At 40.6% G+C, this 25,595-nt stretch overlaps 2 protein-coding genes across 2 annotated transcripts in view; both read left to right on the top strand.

Annotated features, from left to right (window-relative positions):
* LOC131998580 (uncharacterized) overlaps window positions 1–17,464 on the top strand; it is a 32,159-nt gene extending 14,695 nt beyond the window's left edge. Inside the window, exon 2 of the mRNA XM_059371080.1 lies at window positions 17,375–17,464. Within this exon, the coding sequence (XP_059227063.1) occupies window positions 17,375–17,382 (8 nt within the window). The 3' untranslated portion in view covers window positions 17,383–17,464. The remainder of the gene's footprint in view (window positions 1–17,374) is intronic.
* A 148-nt stretch (window positions 17,465–17,612) lies between these two features.
* On the top strand, window positions 17,613–25,133 carry LOC106086172 (sodium-coupled monocarboxylate transporter 1). Its single transcript, XM_013250727.2, has 7 exons — window positions 17,613–18,149; window positions 18,211–18,359; window positions 19,780–19,941; window positions 20,007–20,122; window positions 23,213–23,572; window positions 23,635–24,102; window positions 24,166–25,133. The coding sequence occupies exons 1-7, from the start codon at window positions 17,618–17,620 to the stop codon at window positions 24,461–24,463; spliced, it is 2,085 nt and encodes a 694-aa protein (XP_013106181.1). The 5' UTR covers window positions 17,613–17,617; the 3' UTR covers window positions 24,464–25,133.
* Window positions 25,134–25,595: the final 462 nt, after the last annotated feature.

The following is a 25,595-nucleotide window of genomic DNA, read 5'->3' as shown; positions in this document are numbered from 1 at the left end:
GTAGAATGCTTAAGCTAACCTTGGAAAGTGACAATTTTTAAAGTTAAGTACAAAAATACTTTCATGTCTAATGACAAAAATCTTTAGAGCAACATACAAATGGCTGCCAGGTACAAGAATTTCTTAGGCACATACCATTAAAATGGGACAAAAAACGACAACTATATTAATTTCTTGTCCCGAACTCTTTTCATACCCACCACCACGGGATTGGGATATACTTATCCAGTCATTCCGTTTGTAATACCCCGAAATATTGATCTGCGACCCCATAAAGTATTTTTGATCACCTTGGCGTTCTTAGTCTATATAGCCATGTCCATCCGTCTGTCGAAATCGCAATAGCGATCGAACGTATAGAGATATCTACTTGAAATATTGCACAGATACTTCTTATGGATGTAAGCCGTAGGGGACTGCAAATGGGCCATATCGGTTTGGTTTGGATATAGCTTCCATATAAACCAATCTCTCGATTTGAAATCTTGTGCCCCTGGAAGCCGCAATTGTTATTCCATTTGGCTGAAATTTTGCATGTAGTATTCTCTTGTGACTTCCAACAACCATGCAAAGTACGGTCAAATTCGGTCTATAATCTGATATAGGTCCCATATCAACCGATCTCCCGATTAGACATCTTGAGCCCCTTGAGGCCGCAATTGGTATCCGATTTGGCTGACATTTTGCATGTTGTGTTTTGTTATGACTTCCAACGTTCGTGCCAAGTATGGCTCAAATCGGTCAATAACCTGATATAGCTCCCATATAAACCGATCGCCCTATTTGACATCTTGAGCCCTTGGGAAATGCAATTTTTATCCTATTTGGGTGAAATGTTGCATGGTGTGTTTTGTTATGACTTCAAACATGTGTGTTAAGTATGATCCAAAGCAGTGTTTAACGTGATATAGCTCCCATATAAACCGATTTACTGATTAGTCTTCTACGTTCCCATGAAGCTTCAATTTTTGGCAGAAATTTTGTACGTACGGTACACATGAACCCACCATGGAGGTGGGTTCCCAAGATTTGACCTGGCCGAACTTAGCATGTTTTTTTTTCTTGTAAGAAACTATTCAGTTGCTTCCTTCAATGTGTCCCATTGCTTGGGTGAAATTTTGCCATTTTTCACTATTTATCTGTGACATTTACATCAAGCGCGAGCCCATGGAAAATTTTCCTTTTAAGGAATTAGTTCTGTTCATTTTTTATTGCTTGAAATTGAATTTATATCAACACAAACAAATCAAAATCAGTAACAGTAACAGAAACACAGTAACAATGCAAAACAATCAGACACAATTAAATTGTAGTTAAACATGAATTGATGAGGCCTCAGCGTCGGCGTCTTGAAGAATTGCTGGATTGGTTGACTGATTGGCCGGCTGGTCGATCCATTTGTTGCTCGATAATGACTTGTTGTTTGTAAGCAACAGACAACATTTACGAGTACGATATATGACAATTACGAGCTATGGCACGCAAGTGTCATATGAAGTGCCCTCCACCATAGGATGGGGGTGTACTTATTCCAAACGGTTACAAGCGGAATTGTAACTCATCGAAATATTGATCTGATGCCCAACAAAGTGTATAATTTCTTGATACTCTTGACATTCTGAGTCAATTTAGCCACGTTCGTTCATCTTTCTGCTTGTTGGAAACACGCGAACTTTCGAAGGAGAAAAGCTAGGCGCTTGAATTTTGCAAAAATACTTCTTATCAAATCGGTCCATGTTTTGATATATATGCCATATAAACCGACATCCAGATTACATGTCTTAAGTCTCTGTGTTATGATGTGTAACAACTGTGCCTGGTATGGTCCGAATTGTTCCATAACCTGATAAAGCTGCCAAATAAACCGACTTATTGAGCTTCTACATGCCGCAATTCTTATCCGATTTGGCTGAAATTTTGCACAATGGCTGGCATTTTTTTACGACTTCCAACAACTGTGCCAATTACGGCCCGAATGAATCTATAACCGGATATAGCTACCGTTTATATGGTAGCTCTGTCTTGATGTGAAGCCTTGAGTATTAAAATGAGGTAATTCTTATTCAGATTCGTTCTAAGTTCAGCCGGGAGGAATCTTGGGAACCAACCACTATGGTTAGGTAAGGTTGAATGGGTTGCCCACCATAGGTGAGTTCATACGGAGTCCAGTTTGGCCCAAAGAAAGAGAAGAGAAAAAAGTGAGACCTCGGACCATTTCCAGAGGTTACACACGATTAAAAGAGTTAGAAGAATGAAGAACCAGAGCGGGAGGTGAAACGCCTATCACTCACGCAAGCGCGTATGTATCTTCGCCGGAATTTATCGCACCCGCCGTCGGAACCATTCCGTTCTGTTCACAAATCTTGCTACGTTAGCAAGGTCACCCAGATCGCAGAAGAACAGCCTTCTTAGGCAGGTGAGCAGATCCGGCATGAATAGATCAAATTTTCGATAGTCTCCTGGTTCGCCCGACGCATCATCAACCCCTTCATTCCTCGGAATCCCCTCATATCCGGGAACCCATATAAGCGTCACATCGTGAATCCGGAACCTATCCAGGGATAGCCACACACCACGAACTCACCGCCTTCGAACCCGAGGCCTTGAGCAGCATCATTCTATTCACATAAATCCTGTGTTTTGAGGGCGGTAGATCTCTTACCAGAATTTCTCTTGCGGCTTCTGTAATGGCACAGACCTCTGCCTGAAAGGCCGTACACTTGTCCGGTAGTATCAGAGATATACCGATGCTAAGTGCGTCGGAGTAGACACCCAATCCAGTCCTTGAATCCATCTTGCTGCCATCAGTGAAGATAGAGGTCTCATCCCCCGATTCTCCATTCGTTCCTCGCGGGAAAACGAATTCTGAATGCCTTAGTCCCAATAGGTACCGGTGCCAGATAGTCGGAGATACTTCTCAGTCTACCCACGGCATCAATAGCATCCAGAATGGAACTGCGACCGCACCTGTCTTCCTTCAACCATCTTGGAGTCGGCTTTAGCTGAAGGGCATAGTTTTACTTTATGTACAAAATTTCTGCCAAACCAGGCAAAAATGAAAGCTTTTATGAGCCCAACTAGGATTATTGGTTTATATGGGGGCTAAATAAGCATAAACCGATTTGGACCGTACTTGGCACAGTTGTTGGTCATAACTAGAGTTCGGATTTTTAGGCAAAATCGAAATTTTGACATCCTTTATTTTCCAAATGCGCTGGTATTTTGTAATAAATTTAATTTTGTAAATATATAATGGCTTCAGAACTTCGATTCTGCATGCAACGGCTTCCAGAAGCTTACGATGTCAAATCGGGAGACCGGTTTATATTGGAGCTATATCAGATTATTGACCGATTTGAAGCGTATTTGGCACGGTTGTTGAAAGTCGTAAAAGAACACTCTGTGCAAAAATGTCAGCCCTATCGGATGACAAGTGCGGCTTGTAGGGGCTCAAATCTGAAACGATATGACGGCTAGCTTTACGCGTTCGAAAGACATTGTGATTTGTAGTTCCAATCGGTCCTTTCAGGAATAGTAGTGCACAATTTTTATACGCTCCAGATGGGACTATGTTGTTGTTGTAGTTGTAGCCAGTATTTGATCAAGAGCCGGTGCCGCTCGACCTCTCAGTGAGACTTTCCGCTCAATACCGCTGATTGTCCGCGACTGCCGTTGCAGCTACTCCGTATGGGGCATTCCACTATCCGCAAACTGTCTTGTCATTTCAAGTCGATTTAGCCATGTCCGCTAACATTCGAAGTAATAAAGCTAGGCGCATGAAATTTTGCACAAATACATCCTGTTAGTGTAGGTCAGTTGGGATTGTAAATGGGGCATATCGGTCCATGTTTCGATATAGCTACCATATAAACTGATATCGGATCTTGGCTTCTTGAGTTTCGAGAGCCTCTAGAGGGCGCAACTCTTATCCCATTTGGCTGAAATTTTGCATGAGGTGTTTTGTTTTGACTTCCAATAGCTGGGCCAAGAATGGTCCAAATCGTTTCAGAACCTGATAAAGCTGCCCCATAAGCTGATCTCGGATCTTGACTTATTGAAGCTCAAGGGGACGCAATTCGTATCTGATTTGGCTGAAATTTAACATGAGATGGTTTGTTAAGACTTCCAATAGCGGCGTCAGGAATGGTTCAAATCGGTTCATAGCCTGATGCAGCTATAAACTTATAAACTGATCTCGGATCTTGACTTCTTGAGCCTCTAGAGGGCGCAATTACCAACCGATTTGGCTGAAATTAAGTACTTTAAGTTTTGCTATCGCTTCCAATAGCCGTGCCAAGTATGGTCCAAATTCGTTTATAACCTGACATAGCTGTCATAAACGGATCACTTGAATTGACTTCTTGGGTCTCTAAGGGATGCAATTAATTGGCTGAAATTTTAAATGTGGTAGTTTAGCACCAGTACGTTCGATCTGTCTCTGCAGATGTTTCTCCGTTGTATTTGAAAAAGTTATTCAAAGAACGTGTCATATGCAATCCATGGGGGAGGGTATATACGATTCGGCTCGGTCGAACTTAACGCTTAAACAAGCAAAAGCTTGTTTAAGCGGCTCGGCAATATGTAATCTATTGTACATTGCCTGGAACATCGGGCAATGTATAAAGGATAACAAAGTGTCCGTAGCCGTCGCATGTCCAAAGAGAAAGCCCCCTTAGCCTCATCGCAGATGTCGTAGCAATTTGTCGAGCCACAATGTCCTAAGGCATTAGTGTATCAGATTTTGTCGTCCTCTGTGCAACTGTGATGTAAAAACGAGCCATCCTTTGGATCCGGCTGAGTACTGGACTATTGATGCGCAGTCTACCTTACCACAAAGACGCTTCAAAATTGGCAAATAGCGGAATACTATGATTATGAATAATTAGTTAAACGTAACATAAACGTAATGAATAATAAGGCCAATTAGTTTGATGATGTTCCCCAATGGTGCTTTATGAGTCATCGGAAATTATCAATTATAGGCAGATCCTAATATTCTTCTATGCATAACGTGAAATTGATTTCATTTGACACTGTTGAAGTATTTGAGCAGTTAGCCATATTTTTCCTTTTAAGAATTTCATAAAGCCATGCTAAATGTCATCTAAGGCGTCCAAATACACATCTGTCTGTCCATCCGCACACCACAAAAAGTCAACAGACAGCCAAAAGCAAAACAAAGGTTCACACGACCACCTCACGTGCCAGAGCATCATTTGAGCTCCCTCCCCCCATTATTTGATTTTTGGCCTCTTAATATCGGTGAACATGAAATGAATGAACGATCAGCAATTTTTGTTGATATTCTTCTGCGGTGTGAAATTTGTGTTTCTACGGTCGCGCCACATTTGGAATTCAATGGTAGTGTGTTGTTTGCCGGTTGACTTGGTCTTGTGTGGAAGCGGGCGCCAAATGGGTAGCTCATTGGTGGGATGATTGGTTAATGGATGCCAGTCGCATTTGAGGCCTCCAATCTTTGTATATGCATGTGTGTTAGAGTATCTTTCCGCTTTCTTACCCAAACTGGCTCGTGCCAGTATGTCTGGTAGTATCTGCCATAAACCAGATAAATTCGCTTTGCCTTGCCTGCAAAGAGAAGCAATGGGCACCACCAGCAAGCAAATGCAGGCAGCCAAGCAGCCGACTGTGGCTACCCATGTACAAGACACAGAGAAAGAGAATCTTGGCGTTGGGCGACTTTGACTCTTGGAAACAAAAGAGTATCTCAAAATCTTGCATGGAGGCGACATAAATTGTTGGCATTCTGCTGCGATTTGTTTCTTAAATGTTTTACTGCTAGTGCAGTCGAATGCATGTTAAGTGATTCCATTGGCGCAGACTGACCAAATATTTTGACGTCAATTTAAGATGGAGAAGAGCAACTCTTCGCAGACAGGCCTTCTCATGGTATGGTTGCAGTCGTCCATAAATTTGGTATCATTTATTTCAGTTCGAGGCTACAGAAGGAGTGCATAAAATGGTCATTATTTTGAAGCAGAAAATCTTAACGGTAGTGTTCCATACCTTAAATAACATTCTTCTGTATTGTGTTTTTAAAGTAAGTCATCGCTTGCGCAAATGGGTCAACCTTTCAATTATGGAAGACACACCGCACTAGGGAGTGTTGGCCCACATTACGGCTTGATGACATACCGCCCATTGCATTAAGCAGCCAAAGCTGTTCACTTGTCTTCAAGTCTCCGTTTGAAATACATATTTGTTATGAATTTTCTTAAGCATTACCATAACGTGGTAAATTTTTTGGTATTGATGGTCATTTAGCTTTGTGTTACTTGCAAAATTTCTTCAGTTCTTCGATTATTGTAATACGTGAAAGGATCTTTGGAAATTTTGTTATTTGCCCTTTATTATTCGGTGCTTGTGATAATGGAAAATTTGATAAAATAATCAAAAAATTGTTTGCAATTTTTTCAACTCACCAATCTTCGTTAGAAGCAAAAACAAAAAGGAAAAGCTTGCTAAGTTTGGACGGGCCGAATCTTATATACCCTCCACCATGGATCGTATGGATCCCGGTATTTCTTTTAGGCAAACAAAGGATAAAAGAAAAGAATTGCAATGCGATTGGAGCTACATCATGTTATGGTCCAATTCGGACCACAATTGAATTGAATGTTGAAGACCCTTGTAGAAGTCGTTTTGTAAAATTCAGCCAATTCAAATAAGAATTGAGCCCTTTAGGGGCTTAAGAAGTAAAATAGGTATATAGGTATATATGGGAGCTGTATCAGGCTATAGACCGATTCAGATCATATTTGACAAGTTTATTAAAGGTGATGGGAGAAGCCGTTGTACAAAATTTCAGCCAAATCGGATAATAATTACGCCCTCTAGAGGCTCAAAAAGTCAAGATCCCAGATCGGTTTATGTGGCGGCTATATCAGTTTATGGACCGATTTGAAGAATATTTGGCACATTTTTTGGAAGTCCGAACAAAACACGTCACGCCGAATTTTAGTCAATTCGGATAGGAATTGCGGCCTCTAGAGGCTCAAGAAGTCAAGACCCCAGATCGGTTTATATGACAGTTATATTAGGTTATGGACCGATTTCAACCATATTTAACACAATTGTTGGCAATTATAACAAAACTACTCATGCAAAATTTCAGCCAAACCGGATGAGAATTGAAGGCTCAGGAAGGCAAGATCCTAGATCGGTTTATATGGCAGCTATATCAGGTTTTCGACCGATTTGAACCAAACATAGCACAGTTATTGAAAGTCGTAACGAAACACGTCATACCAATTTTCAGCCAATTCGGATAGGAATTGCGCCCTCTAGGGGCTCAAGAAGTCAAGACCCAAGATCGGTTTATATGGGAGCTATATCAGGTTATGGAACAATTTAAACCGTACTTGGTACAGCTATTCGAAGTCATAACGGAACACTTTGTGCAAAATTTCAGCCAAATCGGATGAAAATTAAAGCTTCCTGGGGCTCAAGAAATCAAATCGGGAGATCGGTTTATATAGGAGCTAATTCAGATTATAGACCGGTTTAGACCGTACTTAACACAGTTATTGGAAGTCATAACGGTACACTTCATGCAAAATTTCAGGCAAATCGGATAAAAATTGCGGCTTCCAGGGGCTCAAGAAGTCAAATCGGGAGATCGGTTTATATGGGCTCAATCTATATCTGAACCGATATGGCCCATTTGCATTCCCCAACGATCTACATCGATGTTAAGTATTTGTGCAAAATTTCAATCAGATTGCTTTACGAGTTCAACCTCTATCGTGATTTCGACAGACGGACGGACGGACATGGCTAGATCGACTTAGAACGTCGAGACGATTAAGAATATATATGTTTTATTGGGTCTTTGATGAATATTTCGAGGTGTTACAAACGGAATGACTAGATTAGTATACCCCCATCCTTTGGTGGCGGGTATAAAAAGGCATTAAGTCGGCCGGGACGAACTTTAGATACCCACCACCTCGGGTATATATGTGAACCGCCTTTAGTCATAATCCGTTGAAAAATGCATTTTTATGCACCCATAACAGCTATATCCGAATATGGTCCGAGTTGGACCAAATTCGTGACGGACATTGAGTGGTCTAATAAATACCAGTCACTGTTCAAGATTGGTTCAATATTGGTTTTTTGGCAGCTGTATCCAAATATGGGCTCATCTGAACCATATACGACACGGATGTCGAAAAGCCTTACATAAGTCACTGTGTCAAATTAATGTGTACAATAAATGCGCCTTTTATGGGGCCAAAACCATAAATCAAGAGATTGGTCTATATGGCAGCTATATCCAAATTTGGACCGATCTGGACCGTCTTCAAGAAGGATATCGAAAGACCTAACAAAACCAACTGTCCCAAATTACAGCGAAATCGAACAAAACATTCTATGGGCACAAGACCGTTAAGCGAGAGCGGACTATATGGCAGTTATATCCAAATCAGAACCTTTCTAGGCCAAATTGGAAACAGATGTCCAATTGCATAACACAATTCACTGTCCCAAATTACAGCGAAATCGGAAAATAAATGCTCTTTTTACGGGCTTAAGCTATATCCGAATCTGGGCCATCTTCAAAAGTTTATCGAGGGGCCTAACACAGCTCACTGTCCTCAATTTCAGCGAAATCGGACAATTTATGCGGTTTTTATGGGCCCAAGACCTTAAATCGAGAGGTCGATCTATATGGCAGCTATATCCAAATCTGGACCGATTTGAGTCAAACTAAAGTAGTTTACGGGCCCAAGACCTTAAATCGAGAGGTCGATCTATATGGCAGCTATATCCAAATCTGGACCGATTTGAGTCAAACTAAAGTAGTATGTCCTTCTTTATTTTGCTTTATATAAGCTACTTTTGATCGAATCTTTTTAACTCACAAATTCATTTCGTTCAAAAGAAGAAAAGAATAGATGGTGATCTTTTGTTCTTTTGAAGGGTGATTTTTTAGCTATTATCCTTTGGCAACACTGGTTTAAAGAGCTTACGCACGTTTCGTGTTTTTAATTTTATCATGAATCGTCTTACAAACGAACAACGTTTGAAAATTATTAAATTTTCTTATCAAAATGCGTGCTCTGTTATAAAAGTTCATCGCGCGCTTCTTCCATTGAAACTCATTTTTGGCTCAATGGGTACGTAAATTAGCAGAATTGTCGATTTTGGCGTGAAGATCAGCCAGAAGCATTGCAAGAGCTACCAATGCATCCAGAAAAAGTCACAGTTTGGTACGGTTTATGGGCTGGTGGCATCATTGGACCGTACTTCTTCAAAGATGATGCAATTCGTAACTTAACTGTGAATGGTGAGAGCTATCGTGAGATGCTGTTCAAATTTTTTTTGCCCAAAATGCAAGAGCTTGACTTGCATGACATGTGGTTTCAACAAGACGGTGCCACATGCCACACAGCACGCGTAACAATGAACTTGTTAAGAGGCGAACACGGTGAACATTTTATTTCACGTTCGGGATCGGTCAATTTGCCGCCTTTAGACTATCTTTACTATGTCGCTAGAGGCATACCCACAGATTCCAGTTTCCCTGGAATGTGTAGGGTAGTTCCTAGTCTCGCAAGCTCGTCTGCTTTACAATTCCCTGGGATATCTCTGTGACCCGGCACCGAGAACAGGTGAATTTAGAACTGTTCAGCCATCTCGTTAGAGATCTGCGACAGAAATACCTTCTCCAGGGAAATAATGGCTGTCTGAGAAGATATTTATGCTAATCGCCGTTATGACAATATATCTTAGTCATTCCTCCACTTCCTTAATTGCAAGGATCTCCGCTTGATATACACTGCAGTGGTCGTTCTAGTTCTAGTTCTAGTTGGAGTAAACATCAAAGTCCACCTGGTCGTCTTGTTTAGAACTATCCGCATAGAAGTCTATGTAACTTCTATTACCAGGGATATCGAAGTTCCAATCGGTTCTATCAGGTATAGCTGACAGTACTTTTTATTCAAAGCGGCTCAGGTAGGGTGCAATCCACACACCCTGGAACATCGGACATTGTATCAAGGATAACACAGTGTCCGTAGCCGCCACATGAGAAAGTTCCCTTAGACTCACGGCAGTGGTAGCAGCGATTTTCTAGCCACAATGTCCAGATGTAGCATTAGATGTACATGTAGAATTAGATGTAGCATTAAATTCAGTGTATCCGATGTTGTCGTCCTCAGTGCTGCTGTGATGCACATATAAGCCATCCTTTGGATTCAGTAGAGTATTGAGCAGTAGGTGGACTTTTGAAGCGCCGTCCACCAGACCACAAAACCATATAGCAATATAGGTCGGACAACTGCAGTACAAACCCAATGCATGACGCGCGGTCTAAACCCCCCTCAACTTTTGCCAATGGCTCTGTTGCAGGTGTATAGGGCAAGAGTTACCTTTCTTGCCTTTCCAAAATGTTGGAATTGAAGTTTAATTTACCGTCCAGCAAAACACTCAGGTATTATGCGCTTTCTGTAAATGGAACATTCTCTCCTCCCAAGGAGACAGGTTCCACTCTAGGCAACTTGTATCTCCTGCTGAATAGGACCGTGCTATAGATTAAAATAAAGATTTCAGGCATTTTTCTGAATTTTATATATAGCTCTTAAAAAACCACTCTTTACAAGGCTGATATTACCGCCTGACAGGAAGTGCGATGGATCGGTATTGGCGTCTCAACGACACCGAAAAGTGTCATGAAACTAGCCATGAATTTGGCTGTGGATTTGTTGTTAGCCGGAGACTGCGAAAAGCAATTCTTATCTATTTATTGCCCATCTTCTTGTTAAGATAAATCGTACAAAAAACTTGGCCCACGCTATCCATGGAAGAGGATATATTATATTCGGCCCGGACAAACTTAATGCGCTTTACATTTTTAGATAAAAGTTTTTGTAAAATGAAAATACATTTTGCCGATATTACCCTAAAGTCAATGACAGACGTTTTGCATTATTCCACTGTGCGACATGTAGCCTGGGCATAACGACTCAAATACTTCGCCATAAAAACTTTTGTAGTTATTAAATTCCTTTGGTTTCACTAGCTTTTGTACAGTCCTTTTTATCATTTAATTTGCGAAGCACCATCTCAATTTCCAGAATTTATTTGTCCCTCAAAGTCTATTGACATCAATCCAGCATCTCATACTCAGAAATGTCGACGTAATTAATAAGGGCATAACCAACGCTGAAATACAGGCTGTTGGTCTTGCCACTTTGGAAGCCACCATCGATCGATCTTCCGTTTAGCTATCAGTATCATATTACAATCAATAAATGTCGGTTATGGACAATAACAGCCGATAAGTATCACCAAGTTGTGACACATACATAGATTCATTCATTCATTCTTCATTCTATTGAATTTTATTAAATTGTTTTAATTTTTTGACTTTCATGTTCTTAATTTAATCCATTCGCCAAAGATGTCCATAGGAGTTCGATAATTGGTGGTGGCAGTATAGAATTATTTCAGACTTATTGCAGATCCAAGCGCCTGTAGCCGCTTGGCAATTAGAATTTCAGCGTCTCTCATATAAATTCTATGAAATTGCTAGTCGCTGCTTGTTTGGAGCATCAATGCATGAACTCATGTCGCCTTTAGTGTTTGTTTGTTTCGTTTTTCATTTTCGCAAAGTGACAATTAATTAATTGAAGATCATTGACTTACATAAATACGCGCGACCATCTTAAGCACCCCGCCATGCATGTATTGTATGAAAATATGTCGCACTTCGACAAAATGCGAAGCCACTATTTGTAAGGAAATAATATTGAACTTGAAAATATTTTGCTGAAATTAATTAAAATTGCTCGAAATCCCATTAAATCCAAACGACATCATCATCACTATCGCACTTACTTTGCTCTACCGATTCTTTGGTCACTCAATACTTAATTTGTGGGGTGGGTGGGGTGAGGTGCTGTATTTTTATTTTCTTTTTCAATTAATTAATGATCCGGCCAATTAAACAGGGAATTATCAAAAACGATAAAAGAAATTGATGCTATTGAGATAAAATATTTCTTTATTTTTATTTGTTTGTCTGTGGCTAGTTGGGAATAAATGACAATTTCTCTTATTAGGTCAGCTAGGAACCTGAAATAGGAACAACATCAATTCATTAATGAAAACGACTCAATTTTCAAAACAAACAAATGGTCTTGATTGCTAGGAAATTTTCAACAAAGTGTAAATATCGAAACATTTTTATACTCTCCACCATTGGATGAGGGGTATACCGTAAAGTAGATCTAGCCATGTCCGTCTGTCGAAAGGATGCAAAATTTTCCACAAGTGTAAGTCAGTTAGGACTATAAATGGGCCATATTGGTCTACGTTCTGATATAGCTGCCATATAAATCGATCTCGGAACTTAACTCATTGGGTCAGTAGAGGGCGCAATTATTATCTGGTTTGTTTTATTTTGACTTTCAATAACTGTGTCAAAAATGGTCAAAATCGGTTCGTAACCAGATTTAGCTGCCATATACACATAATGCCTTAATTCAGAAGCCATGGACGACCCGGAACAAAGTTTCTGGACTGAACCATATCAACTTGCAAGTATTGTATGCTAAAACTGGTACTCGGCGGAGGACCTGCGTTATTTGAAATATATCTTTTCATTAGCATACATATACAATACTTGCAAGTTGATATGGTTCAGTCCAGAAACTTTGTTTCGGGTCGTCCATGGCTCCTGCGTTATTTGAAATATATCTTTTCCCCAGAGATGTCAACGTCGGATGCAACAGTGGTGAGACAGAGAGACGGCCAGGTATGCTCCACCGTCTCCCTGTCTCACCACTGTTGCATCCGACGTTGACATCTCTGGGGAAAAGATATATTTCAAATAACGCAGGAGCCATGGACAACCCGCAACAAAGTTTCTGCACTGAACCATATTTCAAATAACGCAAGTCCTCCGCCGAGTACCAGTTTTAGCATACAATACTTGCAAGTAGATATGGTTCAGTCCAGAAACTTGTTACTTTATCTGCCTTTCGACTCTCCGACACCGCCACCCACGTCGGAACTGCAACGACTGGTGAGGAAAGCAAAACAAAGAGAAAACGGGGTACTAATAGGGTGCGATGCGAACTCCTACCACATTTCGTGGGGTAGTACCAACATTAATAAGCAAGGCCAGGCCCTGGCAGAATTCTTGAATGCAAACGACCTAGCAACACTTAATATTGGTAACACCGCTACCTTTGTTAATAGGATTGGGGAGGAGGTTTTAGATGTGACGATATGTTCGGAAAGTCTAATCGATGAGGTTCAGGATTGGAGGGTCTCCATGGAACACTCTTTCTCTGATCATCGCCACATTAGGTTTGGAATAGCACGGCCAGCGCCGAATCTGATAAGCTTCCGGAATAAGTTGAAAACCAATTGGACAAAAATCGGAAGGCTACTCAGAAGAAGACTTGGGCAAGATAATTTAGATTGTCCAAGCATAGAAGACACTGACGAAAATATTAACTGGATTACGACTGCACTGGTGGGGTCCTTCGAAGATAGTTGTCCTCTTCAGGAAAGGAAATCAGCCCAAGAAAAACCCTGGATGAACGGAAAGATTCGCAATAATGGGAAAGAGGTCCGCAGGCTTTATAACAGAGCACGCCGTAAAAACACCGAAGTTTCTTAGGATGTGTATTAAACACGGCTCAAGGAATACATTAAGGTTCCTAGAGCGACAAAACATGAATCCTGGAAGCTTTTCGCGAACAGGTCGATGGCGTTAATGACGCAGCCAAGATAAAAAGTTTCTCTCAAAAACCCATGTCCAAACTGAAACTTTAGTAGACGACATGGAAGTGAGAGCAGAGACAACGGAGGACATGTTGAGGCTTTTGATGAAAACCCATTTTCCACAGGATACGACGGTACTCACAGGGACACCGGAATCTTGGAATAATGATGTTGATCAAAGGTTTATAATACTGGAATTTATGTTGAAGGAATCTTTGAGGAGCTTCAAACCATTTAAGTCTCCCGGACCTGATGGAATATTTCCGGCATTACTACAGAAGGAGACAAAGTATCTGGAGCCCCACCTGGCCAATATTATCACAGCGTGCCTGGGACTTGCGTTTACTTCGAAAGCCTAGCAGAGGGAAAGGGTGGTATTTATACCCAAACCCGGCAAGGCAAGTTATGCGACACCAAAGGCCTACAGACCCATAAGCTATATGTCCTTTCTACTCAAAACCATGGAACATATTGTGGACACCATGATAAATAATAGGACATCCAGCGAACTGCTCAAATACAAAGAGCAAGCCTATATCAAGGGAAGGTCAGTGAAGACTGCCCTGAACGAGGTTGTGCATAAAATAGAAGAATCCTTCGATGCCAAAATGTACACACTGGCGGTATGCATTGACATCGAGGGGGCTTTTAATAATATGCGGACTGACATACTGATCCAATCCTTAGACCAGTACCGGGTGGACCCGGTCCTTAGAGACTGGATAAACCATATGCTAAGGAACAGTTGGATACATTGTGTGTCCCATGGCATAAATGCAAGGGAGAAAGTTGCACAGTGCACGCCACAGGGGGACCACTTTTATGGTTGATCACCATAAATGACCTATTACGGATGCTGATTGAGGGAGGATTTGAACACGTCTGCTAGGCAGACGATGTTATAATACATTTAAGGGGTCAGGATCCGAACCAGCTATGCAGAAGGGCGGAAAGGGTCTTGCATATTGCATATGACTGGGCTAGACCCAGAGGTCTCAATGTTAACCCAGTGAAGACTGAAATATGCCTGTTCATGAGGAAGACGAAGGTGGACCAATTTAACACACCACGTTTCCTCATTAAGACGATTTCGATATCTGACAAGGTCAAATACTTAGGTGTGATCTTGGACAGGAAACTGAATTTGGAAGTATCACATTCAGGAGTGTATTGAAAAGGCTCATAGATGTTGGGTGCTATGTAGAAGGGCCGAAGGCTCAAAATGAGACTTGAATCCTAGGATAGTCCACAGGCTCTACAGGAGCGTGATAAGACCAATACTTACTTACGCCTCTTTAGTTTGGTGGACTGCTATGGAGAAAAAGTGCAACATAAGGACCATACAACAAGTTCAGAGAACATGTTGTCTTGGTATAGGCGGAGCAATGAGGACCACGCCCACCAGGGCACTGGAGACTACTCTAGATATCCGACCCATTGACATACAGATTAAGTGTAAGGCAGCCACTGTGGCTATGAGACTTAAGGCTATGGGAGAATGGATTGAGGATGGCAGGTTTCCTTCCCTTCCAGGTAAGAGGTTTCCAATCGGATACCTGAGATGAACCTTCAAGTCGAGTGCGAGGCACTGCTGCCAGCGGCACAGTCTTGAATTGACTGAACCCTAGTATTGCCATCTGGAACATCTGTTGCACGAATGGATTTAAGCTCGAAGACAGAGTGGGCCTCGGGGTCTCCATTGAGAACACAGGGAATGAGATCTGTTTTAGTCTGCCTGACCATAATACGGTCCTGCAGGCGGAGATCCGGGCGATCATGGAATGCGTGAAGTGGTGTAGTGCTTACGCGAGGACGTCGAGTGTGAACATCTTTACGGACAGTAAAATTGCCATAAGGCAATAACAACTAGGACGGTAAGGTCACGAACGGTCTTGCAGTGTAAGAAGGAGATAAACGTCTTCTCTGAGGATGGCAAAATCGGCATCGTTTTGGTGCCGGTCAATAACGGAGTAAGGAGGAATGAAATGGTAGATGAATTGGCGGTGAAGGCCAGAGGACTGTCGTTATAAAACTTGGTGAACCCTAAGCCTTTCGGGTGGACACAGTCTAAGTTAAGGGCGTGGGCGACAAATGTGCAAGCAACACTGTGGAACAGCGAAACGGTCGGTAGGACTGCGAAAATCCTATGGGGGGATCCAGATCGTAAGAAGACGAGGCTATTACTGAAAGGACGTAAGAAGGAGGTCAGTATAGCTATTGCTATCATAACGGGACACATAGGACAACGAGCTCACTTATGTAAAATCGGTGCGGCAAGTGATAGCATGTGTAGGGCTTGCAGGGATTTTGTAAGTAGCACGGAACCCCTAACTAAAAATTTTCTTTTTACTTTATAGTTTTTAGAGCGCATAACAAGCCGTTTACTGGCTTAGGTATATGTATATAGTGGCATGAGGCAGCTTAATATCTGCACCCTCTTTTCAACCTAACCTAACCTAGTAGCGTGCTGGGATTACTATTGTGGGACATGGGTTCGGTTCCCATTAGAGGCCTAGTCTATTGCTACTTTGGTACCACAATGGACCAAAATAGTTTAATTGACTATCTTTTGAAAATAGTCTACCACTCTATCCTAACCTACCATGGTCATTTTAAACATTTTGCTCATTAAAAAATGCCTCCTGATGTCACCCACACTTTTCACATTCCTTTTTTTCGTGCTGCGGTTTATCGGCTCACGTTAAGGGTTTTTTTCCCACTGCATTTCGCAGTTCACCTTTTTATGCTCTCTCGCCAATGTTTTTGTTTGTTTACGTTTTTAAATACACCACGATCTGCCTTAAGCACATGCACACACAAATTTTTGTTGATGATTTGCAACAACTTTAACATCTTTTAATAAAACTAAACTTTCGAAACCATTTTTTAACATATTTTAATGGGCTAATTAAAACGCTGCGGTTTAAAAAAAATTTAATATTTGCTGAATTTTAAATAGTTAGTTTCAACGAAATTCAAAGACTGCTTTAAGTTACGACCGACAGAGATTAGAAATGTACACGAACTGAGGTAACAGAGTTACCAACTCATATGTTTTGTTAGGATATCGTGGTGAATTAAGTGGTGGGTTTTGCATGTAGCATTCTCTTTTTGTAGAAGCAAAGTAAATACAATCGAATCCGGTTAATTGGCAACAGCAAAATACAAGAAATATGTTTCAATTACCCGACGTTTTCAATAATGCGAAGTCCGGGTAATTGGAAGACGGTTCAAGTAGTTTGAAGAATTAAAAATGTTTTCCATTAGCAGAACTTCAGTAAGTTAAAGGATTTGTAATTGAAAAATCTGGAATTAAAAAAATTATGGGGAATATTTGCTGTAACTAGTGCTATTAGTTAAATCGCAACATTGGTCAAACTAAGCGGATTTAATCTCTTTGAATTGTGACTTTTTTGGCATAAATTTGTATTTCAATTAAGCGATTTTTCGATTAACCGGCATATCAATTAGGCGGAGTGAAATGTGTTAAAAAGACATTAAAATCATGTAGTTCAAGTGATTTTTTTTTAATTAAAAGGTGTTCAATTTATTTAAAGAAAAAATTTCTCATTTTTTTAACTAATTTGAAAATGATCATTTTCTCTTTTCTTTGCAGCATACTGAACTATTTATCGCAAAATAACTTGAACTTGTCATTCCTAATCGAAGCTTTAACGGAGATGTAAATAACTCGCCCCCACTAACCGATACAAAAAAATCAAAACAACGCCAGAACTATCAGCACAACAAATTCAGGGAAATCCAAAGCATAATCACCACCCAAGATATAATACACAAATTTTGTGTTGCAAAAACTGAATATCAATTAAGACCATTTTTCCCCTTTAAAACTCTTGAAATGTCTGCTTCCATGGTGGCCATATTGAAACTTTTGTTTCTGTGCGCCTTGGCCCACACAGCTGGGTGTTTGGCTCTGCCAACATCGAGTGTGGTGAAAACATTTGAAACGGCTACTGATCCACCTAAGATTTCCGAATATGTTATAGTGCGTGGTGAAGATTCTTCGAATGAAAATCCCCACTTTAAATTGGCCGCTTCAATGTTGTTGAAAAGTTTGCAACAAGAGACTGCCGAAATACTGCCGCTGGTTGATGAGCCATTGGAGGAATGCAGTAATCCCTCGCATAAGGCCACATTTTCACCCTATGACTACACTGTGTTATTGGCCATGTTAGTCATATCGCTGGGTATTGGCATTTTCTATGGATTCTGTAAGAAATCGGGCAGTTCATCGAATGAATTTTTGCTTGGTTCCGAAATGTCCATATTTCCGGTTACTTTGAGTTTGACCACAAGCTTCATAACAGCTATTGAGTTGTTGGGCAATCCATCGGAAATGTACTTTCAGGGATCACAATTTGTATTGATTGGTAAGTAAGCAGTGTGGACATGGCAGAACAATAAGATAAACTTAATTTTTTTTGTATGCAGTTATTCCCATGGTTTTTGTCATACCGGTTGCTGTCAAAGTTTTCTACCCGATTTATTTCAAAATGGAATTGACCAGTTGTTATGAATATCTGGGTATACGTTTTGGCAAGGAAATTCGCGTTTTGGGCGCTGTATTATATGTGCTGCAGGTAAGATATACTTAAATAATCTAAAATAAATCCGGTAAGTCGGTCCTCAGAGAGAGAGAGAGAGAGAGAGAGACTGCCATTAATAAACTTGGTTAACCTGAAACCTTTCGGTTCGATGCAGTCCCTGTTTAGGGCGTGGGTGACAAAAGCTCGGTAGGACGACGAAAATCTTTGGGGGGGATTCGGCTCGTGAGAAGACGAGGCTATTACTGAAAGGAGGTAAGAAGGAGGTCAATCTAGCTCTCGGTATCATAATGGTACACATAAGACTACGAGCTCGCGGCAAGTGATAGCATGTGTAGAGACTGTGGAGTAGATGATCAGACCTTTGAGCATTTCCTACGTCATTGCCCGGCTTTCGCGGTTAACAGATACAGGTACTTAGGTGGGGACAAAGTACCAGACATGAAGTAACTTAGTGGCGTGGCATGGATAAAGGGGTTTTGTAGGCTGAAAAGAGGTGGTGAATTAATATCCGCACCCTCGTTTCAGCCTAACCTAACCTGTTAAAGACAAAAGTCAAAAATGAAAGTCAAAATATCGTTAAAGTTAGGAATTTGACCATGTACCTGAGTTAAAGATACAAGGTAGACTTATAAATAGGAGCTTCTTTCAATGTTTAGTTTTTGTACATTTTAATGCCAAGTCTAAAAACATAATTTTTTAAAAAATAATAATTGGAGAGTCTACTGTGAAGTAAAATAAAAATCAATCTTCGATCGAAATTTTAAACGAATAGTCGCGTCCGTAAATAAATCTGAAATAAAATTTGAAGAAATCTTCTTTATTTTAAACTTTTGGCTATTTGGCGCATTTTCATTGCTAAAATCCTATGAATAAAATTTTGGGCCAAATGTTGTTTCTGTGTAATAAGAAACCGGTTAATTTTGGTTAGAAATCGATTTATCAAAAACCCGAAAAATGCGAATTTAAGGAACTTAATTAAGCTTAATTAAAATCCGGTTTTTAAAAACCGAACTGATGTTTTAAGCTTCCACGCTTTAAATGGGAAAATTTAAAAAAAACATCACTGTGTACATTTATGTGATTTACATATGCCATCTGTTGGCAAATATTGCAACATACCACTTTCCGCGACTGTTATACTTTTCAGTGTTGGTAAACGTTTAACATAAAATTTAGCATATTTTTAGGAGCTTATTATTTCCCATTGATGTGATTCACTTATGCCATCTGTTGGTGAAAATTGCAATCACACTCTCTGTGACTGTTATACTTTTCAGTGTTGGTAAACATTTTATATATTTAACATAAAATGTAGCATATTTTTAGGAACTTATTATATATACATTAACAGTTTTTTGAAAATTTTGTACAGGATGAAAGGATTTTAAGGCCTTTTCGTTAATTTTCCTTTTGTTAAAATTTAATCCGGTTTCGTTTTTGTTTTTCTTTTCAGATGTGCTTCTACACAGCAGTTGCTGTCTTGGCACCCGCCATTGCCCTCTCCAAGGCAACTGGTTTGGATACAAAAATTGCTGTTGTGCTTATCTATGTTGTTTGTGTATTCTATTCATCGCAGGGTGGCATGAAAGCTGTTGTCATTGCTGATTCTTTCCAGGTAAAATTTTCTACATTTCGAATGAAAATGCATTTAATCTAAAACTTTTTTTTTGCTTTTGTCAGGCTGCAGTTTTGGCTTTGTCTTTGATTTTGGTTGTTGCCTTGGGTAGCTTTTATAGTGGCACACCTGCTGAGATCTTCAAGACTGCTGCCGAAAGAGATCGTTTGGAATTTTTCAAGTAAGTCTTATGGTAAAAACAATCCCACCGATGGATCAGACGGAGGGATATTTAATAAAAGCCTGCAAATGTCAAATTTTTCTCTATTCATGCCATCTGTCTAAAACAAATGCATTGCTGCAATGTAACATCGCACAATGGGACAAAATCGAAAAAAAAACTAGTAAATAATATGCCGTGTGAGAACGGCTAGAGATTTCTCTTTGAAATTTGGAATGGTTAGAACTGAGGTGTTAGCGAGAACAAGTAACATAACAAAACACTACTTCCAAATTTCATCCAAATCGGACAAAAATTGCGGCTTGTAAAGGTTCAAGAAGTAAAATCGGGAGAACGGTCTATATGGGAGCTATATCAGGTTATTGATCAAAGATTTGACAGCCCCAACAAATTTTTTAAATACCGAGGTCAACAATTTTAAGGGCCTGCCAAAAGGCCACCGGACCTTGAAGTTTTGCACACGATCACACTAACACCTCAGCTCTAACCCTTACAAATTTCAAAGATATATCTCTACCCGTTTTCACACGGCATATTTTTACTGGTTTCTTTCGATATCTTCTACTGTGCGATGGTGTCGTAAATGCTGCCGCCGGAATGGTGCAGGAAGTAATATTAATAGGAATGAGATCGTTCATTCCGACTAAAAATTGATCGGTTAAATCAAAAGATAAAATTTGGTTTAACCGGGCTTGCAGAGATGCTGTCAGATCAAAACAGGATGCATTTAGGATTTGGCGTCTGAAAAAAAAAAACGCCAATACCGAATGCTGTGCCAGAGTACTTAGACACGAAAAGTTTCTTTACGAACAGGGTCTTCGTGCCAAAGTTATTGCTTCTCCGAAGCAAAAGCTTTTCGTCATTCGTAAAAAGAGTAAAGGGCAACCCATCGGCAATCCCAACTCTTCTTAAGGATGATCAGGTGTTCACTGACCCGGTTGATAAGGCTAATCTACTGGCTGAAATGTTTGTAGGAGATTTTTCCTTGCCATTTAGCAATCAACCACTCCCCTTGATTGATAGTGTACTTAGTTCGATGCCTCAGATATTCTTTCGAACACGTGGAGTTAAAAGGGTCCTTGCGGATCTCGACGTTAATTCATCTCCGGGCCCGGACGATATATCAACACTTGTCCTTTGTAAGTGTTCTTCGACGCTTGCTCGTCCACCACGCAACCTTTTCAACCTTGCTTACCGTGCGGGAGTTTTCCCAGCGCCTTCGAAGGTTGCGAACGGTCAGCCCTTCCCCAAAAAAGGTAGGGCGAACATCCCTGCGATTTACCGGCCAATTGCGATATGCTCTGCGCTCTCCAAGATTATGGAGAGTATGGTTAACCATCATCTTGTCAGATACTTAGGGTCCAATGGCCTTCTTAGCGACAGATAGTATGGGTTCCGCAGAAATCGCTCTACGGGTGACCTCATGGCACTTCTGTCGGAACGATGGAGTCGCTCTATCCATTAGTTTGGTGAGATTAATGTCGTGGCTCTGGATATCTGCAAGGCATTTGATAGGGTCTGGCACGGTGCACTTTTATCAAAGCTTATCGCTTTTGGAGTCGGTAATAACTTCGTTCGATTTATATCGAGCTTTTTCAGAGATCGCACTATACGAGTTGTTGTAGATGGGTTCTCATCCGATAAGTATATATTGACGGCAGGTGTGCCACAAGGCTCTGTCCTTTCCCTTCCCTTTTTCTTATTTTCATTGACGATCTATTGGGTCAGACTTCGAATCCAGTCTACTTATTTGCCGATGACAGTAGTCAGTGTCATTCATATTCATTCGACCATAGGCCCAGTCCTCAAGAAATTGTGGACAGGAGGCGCATTATGGATGAGACGCTCTCCCAGGATGTGTTGGCCATTTCCGAGTGGGGTAGAATGAATGGAGTAGACTTTAGCGCACAGAAGACGCAGTGCTGTTTCTTATCTCACAAGCGATTCACTAACCCACTACAATCGTCGATATCTATCGACGGTATAGATATTGAGCAATCAGATTCTCTTGATGTTCTGGGCATAAAGATACAATGTAATGCCCGTTGGTCAAAACATGATTCGAAGTGTCGAAAGAAGCATTCAAGTGTTTGGGGTTTTTTTAAGCGGTACAAGAAATATTTCACCTCTTCTGATCTTCTCAATATCTATATTACCTACATCAGGGTGAGGATGGAATATAACTCTCATATATGGGCAGTAGCTCCAAAATCATACTTGGAGCTACTTGACCGTGTTCAACGGAGAGCGATGGTGTTGATTGGGGACAGTAGAGTATCCAACTCTATTGCTTTGCTTGAACCTCGTCGGCATGTGGGTAGCATTCTATTGCTCTATCGTAATTTTCATGGCGTGTGTTCCATGGATATTCGTCTTCTTATCCCTGACGTTCGGATGTTCACCAGAAATACAAGACTTGCCAGGAACTCACACCCGTTTGCAATCGTTTGGCCAGTCGAGCGAACTAGCACTACCGATAAAATTCATTTTTCGCCCGAACCATTCGTATGTGGAACCGACTTCCGGCTAATGTCTTTTCCACCGACATTGACGTTCAGAAATTTAAGACGAATATCAACAAACACTACTCACTTTCTCCCCCCCTCCTACCCTTAACTTTCCTTAAATGCCAACGCAATGCACTGCATATATAGGGGACATGCCCTGCGTGTTGGTTACGTGAAAAAAAACGACTTCTGCTGTGACCTTCAGCATACGCTACAAATATGGTCTGAATTGGTTCATAACCTGATATAGCTGTCATATAAACCGATCTCTCGATTCCTTAGCCCTGGTAGGTGGCAATTCTTTTCTGTTTGGGCTGAAATATTGCATAATGACTTTTACTTTAGTCTTCAACAGTCAAACCAAGTATGGCCCCAATTGGTTCAAAACTTGGTATAGCTCCAATAGCATAGAAAATATTATCCATTATCTTTTGTCTCCTATAAAGAGCTATCGGGGAAAAAACTTGACCAATGCGATCCATAGCAGAGGGTATAAAAGAGTCGACCGGACGAACTTAGCACTTTTTTTTTTGAGTTGGGAAGAATTTTTTTTAATACCCCTAACATTTTCTGTAATTTATAGTTTCAACATGGATCCCACAACCCGTCATACAGTCTGGTCGGTGGTCATTGGTGGCTTCTTCTATTGGACCTCGTTGTTCTGTACCAATCAGGCTTCGGTGCAGAAATGTATGTCGCTGAAATCATTGAAATTGGCACGCATTGCTTTGGGTTTTGCCATTTTGGGTTTGGTGGTGGTGTTCCTGCTGAACTTCTACACAGGTCTAATGGTGTTCAATCACTATGCCGATTGCGATCCCTTGACTGCAGGGCGCATTACAGCTACTGATCAGCTATTACCCTACTATATCATCAGTACGTATGAGCATATTTATACCATGGCAGGTATATTTGTGGCGGGTATTTTTGCAGCAAGTTTGGGGTGAGTTTTAAGACTAAGTGAATTGGCATTTTTTATTCAATAATAATTTTAATTGTTTTTAGAACTGTGGCCTCTGCCTTGAATTCCTTATCGGCTGTAACCTGTGAGGATTTATTGGTGAATGGCTTGAACATCAAAATCTCACCCGACAAGGGTGCTCTCTATGCCAAATGGATGTCCTTGGGCTATGGCATTTTGTCTTTTGGTTTGGTCTTCATTGTCGAACGTTTGGGTGGAGTTCTACAAGCTACGCTTACGCTCAATGGCCTGATTGGAGGTGTTACTTTGGGCCTTTTTGTCTTGGGCATTGCATTTAAGAATGCCAATACCAAAGGTGCTTTCTACGGTGGCATCTCAGCCTTGGTCATTGTGATTTTCATTGGTGTAGTGGCTCAGATTTCGAATGTGGATCCTGAAGATTTGCCATTGTCGGTGGAAAATTGTGATTGTTTGGTTAATACCACTGAAACTTCGTTGATATTGTCGGCAGTGCGTAGAGAAGCGGTGGAGACGGTTGAAAGTGGCTTTACGTAAGTAACCAAAGTTTGGATTTTGGCTTAAGAAAATGTAAACTAATTTCAATTTTGTTGCAGTGATTGGCCCATATTTAAACTTAGCTATATGTGGTATTCCATGCTTGGCTGTTTATTGACTCTTGCCTTGGGCATTATCATCTCAGCCATTGTCAATGCTGTTCAAAAACATCGCGTTTTGAAGATCAATTCCAGCAAGACCACCAACAATATCAGCATGAATACTGAGACCAATTTACCCAAGGAGAACATTAACAACTCCTCTGCTATGCATACACCTGAACTAATGGTAGTTCCGACCGAAGCCGCTGGTGGTGGCCATGTCAATCATGCCATACGTTTGGATGATGAGCAATAACTTAGTCAACTCTTTACTCCATAGCTAACCAACGTTTAGTAGAATTTATAGTAGTCGATTGTGGTTAACACATAGACCTATGCATTTCTTGGGTATCTGTGTGTTATCCTACCTCCTACTAGCCCCCGCATATCTATATATATATATACAAATATATCCCACCCACTCTATGTATGCACCAAGTATTTATTTTATGTACAAATTACCTCTTATTAGTTTGTAGTACCTCAACACCCTCATGGTCCCTATTATTCGGGGGGCAGAACCTCAAGGACCTCTTTAGTGAGTGAGTGTCGTTAGCAAATCCTCAGAAACAGTGATACACACAAAACTTAATTTAGCCATAAATCTTGTCTAATCTTCTTTATGGTCGCAATTACAAAGTAACCGTATACTCGTACATTTGTAGTAACTAGTTCTTATCTATATACATATGTATCTATGCACCAGTATTTGTTTAAAACGCCCATGCCACGCCCACACACTGTCACAATCTACTTGAAAGGGTATTCAAATGGGAAATCTTTATTGATTTCATTCGAAATGTTGGCAAATGTTGCGCTCTTATTACTTTTTATATATTGTAGAAAACGATATGATGTTTTATAAACACATCTTATATGCATGCAATTGTATTGAAATAAAAATGTAATGTGAAGAAAAACCTCAATTTGATTGAAATTAATTTTAAATTTTAAGAGGGGTGGGTTCCGAGTGGTCTGGTAGTATTTTGACTATGATTGGTGGGGCAGATGAAAAGGTGACAGATGCAGATGCTAGCTCACTAGGATTTAAGGCTGCTGCATCTGCCGAAATTTAGTTTAGCAAGAACTACTTTGGTTTGTCGAGAGCGATTAACTTTATCGGGTGCTATGGACGGCAGATGGTCTCCATACACTGAATTCATTCGGCAGCTGTTGACCGCTTTCGCTACCATATCACAGTGAGTGCTTTTTATACCCGCTTGATATGCTGCTTGATTCAGAGGATTTCATTTGTAGCGCTGAACCCCTCATGATGACCTAAACCGACGTCTCTGGGCAGTGCTTTGCTATTCGCAAGATGATGGTTTAAATGGTTGCTGCAAGAACAGCTCAGTTAATACTACTTAGGCGAGTAAAGATGTCAAGGG

The sequence above is a fragment of the Stomoxys calcitrans genome, chromosome 1, assembly GCF_963082655.1.
Source record: "Stomoxys calcitrans chromosome 1, idStoCalc2.1, whole genome shotgun sequence".
Lineage (NCBI taxonomy): Eukaryota > Metazoa > Arthropoda > Insecta > Diptera > Muscidae > Stomoxys > Stomoxys calcitrans.
Note: the sequence above shows the minus strand (reverse complement) of the source record. Positions and strands in the feature narration are given on the sequence as shown.